Below are 5,087 nucleotides of genomic sequence, written 5' to 3'. Positions count from 1 at the left end.
ATGGTTGATGCTGATATACACTCTTACTTGTGTGATCAGCCTTATGTGACTTTCCTGCCACAGTACTTCTCCTACCTGCATGCAAATGGCATGACACATTATAAAATCTTTATGCCATGGATACACATCCTTCCAGAGGGGAATTTCAGGACTCCAAATGAGACTAAAGTGCAATGCTATAGACAACTTCTGATGGCTTTTACTGCTGCAAGCATTAAGCCAGTGGTCATTCTGCATCACAAGAATTTACCTGGTGTCATCATCACCCGGTCCATGGTGAAGACTAGCACCTTTGTGGACCTCTTCGTGGAATATGCTGAGTTTAATTTCCGTTCTTTTGGCGACTTGGTTGACATGTGGCTGACCTTCAGTCACCTACCTGAGGTCCTTCAGAGCTTGCCTTATGACGACCCCTCATCCTCTCTCCAGGCTCTAGTTGCTGCTCATGAAAGAACTTATACTCTCTACCATGAAAAATACTCTTCAACAGGTAAAGAGAGCCCAAGTGGGGATTGTCGCATGTACATTTCCTAAAGGGTTGAGATATGATTCAACTTATCTTCCCCACATCCCACTTTCTTTCCTCTCTCTCTTCCCTGATTGTACCTGTATGGATAGAGTAAATCTCTCTGGAAATGGATTTTCAGTTGCAATGAAATCTCTTTGATTTAAAATTGACCCACATTTGAGTTTGTACATTTTGAGAAATAGCTATACTGAATCTAAAAGCAGCAGATGTTTTATAGTGAGTGTTTTTAAGAGTGAAAAAGAGCATCTAAATTGAGCATTGTAAGCTGTTTAATATAAGTTTTCTTTTTTCCCTTTTTAGAGCTTGCACTAAAAGCTAGGGTCTATATTGGAACATGGGTGGCCTTGGGCTTAATTAAGCCCAACTGTGGGGGGGGGGTTTTAATGCAATGAATTTAAAATAAGATGCACTACAAAAATAAGTAGGATGCTTTAGCTGATGTACAGTGGAATTAACAGTGAACAGGTAAAAATACACAATTTTTGTTAGAAAAGTGAGTTGCAGCATCACCACAGAAGAGTACTTGCATCATAGGCAGCAGCTTCTTTTCAGAGTGCTGGTTAGACTGGTTGAAACTGGCAGGGTTTTTCCTTTTTTTTTTTTTGCATGGGGACTATGCAGAGTCTAGAGAGAGGGAGATTGCCTCCATTTGGACTACACCGAGCACGATCAAACAATATTTCTTTTGCAAACAGACAACCTACACAAATTGTGGTAAAAAATCATGTTTAATCTTCCCTTGTCTTTCAAGCTAGTTTTGGGCAAAAGCTTCCTTTGCAGCTGGTGCAAAGACTTTCACATTGCCTCCATTCCAGTGGAATAATAGCTTGTCTTTGTGATGCTCTTCATGTTTGTAAACCATTGCAGAATCCCTGATGCTGCACAGTACCACCTGCTTCAATTGTCTGCCCTGTGACAGCATCTTGGAGCAAGTCTGCCTCTTCTTGGACTGGGTTATCTTGTTCCCAAGTTGGTTAAAAACATTTGAATGAAACGCCTCTTCATGAAGAGTTTGTGGATTTGTCAAAGTGAAATTTGACACAGAGAAGATTTGCTGCTGGTTATATTCTGCCAGGAGCCTGTCTGGCATACGGATGGGGAGCCGGGCAGCCCTGGATGTCAGAAGCGAGGAGGTGTATCCTCTGGAAGATGTTAGTTTTGAAGGTCTCTTCATTCAGTTCACCTTGGCTTATAACAGAATGGCTTAAAAACGCACATATTTGCACTTAGTATGAGAACGCTTTTGGTCCCAAAAGTCTTGCTTGGAAATGTAGGATGGGATGGGACTTTCTAGGGTTTGAGTCCAGTCCCCTTTTTATCACAGGCAGTCTTCTTGTAATACTGTCAGTGAACTTATTAAGACCATGGTGACAGCATTTAAACCTAAACTATTCCCTTGAACTCCTGCTTTCTTCTAATGCCTTGTGAAAGCAGGGTAGGACATACTTACTACTTAAGACTTGCAATTTAATTTTTGAACAAAAATTTCTCTTTCCTTATTAAGTACAATCAATCTGCATTTTTCATTTCCTGTGCTCGGTAATAACACTAGGCAGTCTGCATTTTTCAGGTGGAAAACTCTCAATTGCGTTAGAAATTAATCATCATTTTGAGACGGTACCGTTGGAATCTCTCTCCGCCTCTTTTAGGGTGATGTATTTTGCAATTCTTTTCTATTAAGTATCATGTGATTCAAGACAGATGCAATTAACATGACCTTAAATTGTTTAATCCTTTGATTTTAAAATCAATCTGAATCACTAAGGCCTATATGATTGGTGATGTGAAACTGAGCTGATTTTTATTTTTTTTTTTTGGTTTGTTTTTTTTAACAAAACTGTGATTTTTGGTTTGTAAATATTAATTAAAACACAGTAAAAGCTGTAAACCTGCATCTGCAAAGTACGGATATGAACAGAATTATTTTCATGAGTGGTCCCACATAAGGACATATTAAAGATGTGTGCGTGAACTTTAAATGTTTACCTGTGATAAGGGTTACCAGTTACTATATGCCATAAAGTTACCAGTTATTATAAGGTATAGCAATAAAGAGGTTTTGTCAAACTGTCCCATATGGTTCCTGTGAATAGCCGTGTAAGGAAAAAAAAAAAAAAAAAAAAAAAGGAGTTCATATTTCAATAGCCCTTAATAAAAACCCAATTAGTACATCTTAATTCCTGCCTGTATCTTTTTCCTAACTTCTGTTCTAAAAGACTATAGAAGCTTTGAGGATACTAATGGATCCAGCTTCAACTATACATACTTTGTAGGCCAAGTTTATATTGCTGACACTGTTGGGGGAGAGATTGATCTCCTGAGAAAAGTCATCCCTACCAGCTTTTGGGGACCAGAACAGGCTGAGATTGAAATCAGCAAACAGGTTTAGCATTCTCCTATTGTTTTCATGGGCTTTTAAATTAATAATAGGAAAGTGCTTGCAGGTGTGGAATTAACTGAAGGTTTCTGAAAATGGACTTTTCTCCCTGGGTGTATTGATAAGCTGCTCTGAACCCTGTAGTCAGTGGCAAAGGTTTATCTACCTGGCCAAGACTCCCTCAATCTTGCCGTTTTGAGAACTAATTGTGGATGATGATTAGCTTTTTAAAGTCAAATAGACAAAACGGATCTGATTGGTATCAGGGAGTGCTGCTGAACTCTGACTTTGTTTCCACACTGTCCCACCGAGTGGGTAAACCAGAAACTCCTCCCCACCCCTTATTTGGGGTTTTTAGGGGACTTCTGACTTCTAAAACTACAGTCTGTGTAAATCATTTCAACTACAGGTGTGTTGCATTTCACTCTCAGACTGGCAGCAGCTTGAAGAAACATTGAGAACATGCATTTTCTGAGCACTCTTTAACAGCAAATAAATAGTGGAATAACAATGTCTTGTCTTGTTTCCAGGACTCTGTAGACTTTCTCTCTCTCAGCCTGCACTATGATTGTAGAAATGAAGAAAATTTACAAAAGAATTTGAAAAGCTTCCAGGTAAACTTGATGTGTTTTAAAGCAAATTTTCCCTTTTAAAGTATTATGTTGAGATCTTAAACAAAGGGAAGCCCGAAGGAGGGTACTGTGATACCCAAAAGCTTGCCTATGTCTATACCAACCATAAAGCTGGTCCAATAAAAATATCGCCCGCAAGTATTCTTGCCTTCAACAAAGAGAACTGTTTTAAATATGCTGTGCCTGTAAGAAACACATACTCTTTCATAACTGCCTTTCAAGGGCCGACAAAGGAAATGGAAAGAATTATTATGGGAGGTTAGTGTACTCATGAGTCTATATCAGTGATTGGGTACTAGGAGTAAGTCCAGCGTTTCCCATATAATTCTGCTGATTGACCTGAAACTGCCTGCTATCCTTAGGCATGGATTCCGGCAACATCTGAGACTCCTCAGTAGAAATAACCTCTTTTACACCTAATGCACATCTGCAGCAAGATCTATGCAAGGAATTTAGTTATTTTGCAGGGATTTGCCCCCTCAAATCCTCTGGGTGCTGGAGGCATATTTATCCTATTTTGTCTTGCTCAGGCTACTGTAACAATGAGAAGTCTCCTACTGCTTCCCTATCCTGTGACGCTTGTGTCTCATAGCACCCAAATGTTATGATCGTGACCACACTAGAAATGGGAGGGAAAGGCATAGAAAGCTGTTTATGGACTGTTTGTGCAAAACCCACAGAGTCTCAAGAATGTAGCCGTTGCTGACAGTACAGGATATATGCAGCAGGGGAAAACCAGGCTCCCTGAAGCATGTCCAAATAGTTCTATTTTGTCAATATAGCTCACACTGTGGCTGGCATAGGAAACAGCTGCTTGTTGCTTATTGCTGCCCCAACAACAGGGTAGAAACAGGTGTTGGAAACTTGCCGGAATTGCACGCTTTGGGTAGTGTTCGTTGATGCATCTGGATTTACACAGTGCTTTCATCTGAGCCCTTAACGCCTTGCTGCCTCTCTCGCCTCACTGAGTCAGGCTAGGACTTCTGCCACCATTTTAAATACAGGAAACATTATTTTGTTCTATTCATAGCATGGATGACATGGCAGCAAAGGCACAGGGGGGTTCTTAGATTTTCACTGCTGCCCATGTCGCTGTAGGTAGTGAATTACAGCTGCCAAACATGTTAGAGTTGATATGTCCAAAAACAGATGCAGAGGCCACAGTGCAATGCAGGATTTCCACGTCCCCTGTCTGCCCAAGCATTGCCTCCAAGGCTGTAAATAGGCATCTCATTTGAGATGGGTCCAACTGTCTTGGAGTTTGACCCTGATCCAAATAGGTGCAGCTCAGTCATTTATACAAGTTGCCCTTCCAAGTTGCATTGCTGCTTCTGTCAACAGGTGGCAAGAGAAAGCACGTAAGTCCCTGGAATGACCTGTGATAACCTTAGAGATGGACGCAGCCACGTTCCAGGAGAAACGTTAGCACGTCTTATCCCACATGCGTCTGAGGGACCTGAATTGAAGTGGGTTAATGGACTTGTATATCTGTAGGCTCCCTGGACAAAAGGCTTTCTCCTGAGATGAATGTAACGTCTATGTACAGCCT

The 5,087-nt window shown here is 40.8% G+C and overlaps 1 protein-coding gene across 1 annotated transcript; it reads left to right on the top strand.

Annotated features, from left to right (window-relative positions):
• Positions 1-2,209, top strand: LOC112549358 (lactase-phlorizin hydrolase-like). Its single transcript, XM_025197571.1, has 2 exons — positions 1-490; positions 2,100-2,209. The coding sequence occupies exons 1-2, from the start codon at positions 1-3 to the stop codon at positions 2,207-2,209; spliced, it is 600 nt and encodes a 199-aa protein (XP_025053356.1).
• Positions 2,210-5,087: the final 2,878 nt, after the last annotated feature.

This window comes from Alligator sinensis, unplaced genomic scaffold (assembly GCF_000455745.1).
Source record: "Alligator sinensis unplaced genomic scaffold, ASM45574v1 scaffold277_1, whole genome shotgun sequence".
NCBI classification, from domain to species: Eukaryota; Metazoa; Chordata; order Crocodylia; family Alligatoridae; genus Alligator; species Alligator sinensis.
This window is presented reverse-complemented; position numbering and strand designations above follow the sequence as displayed.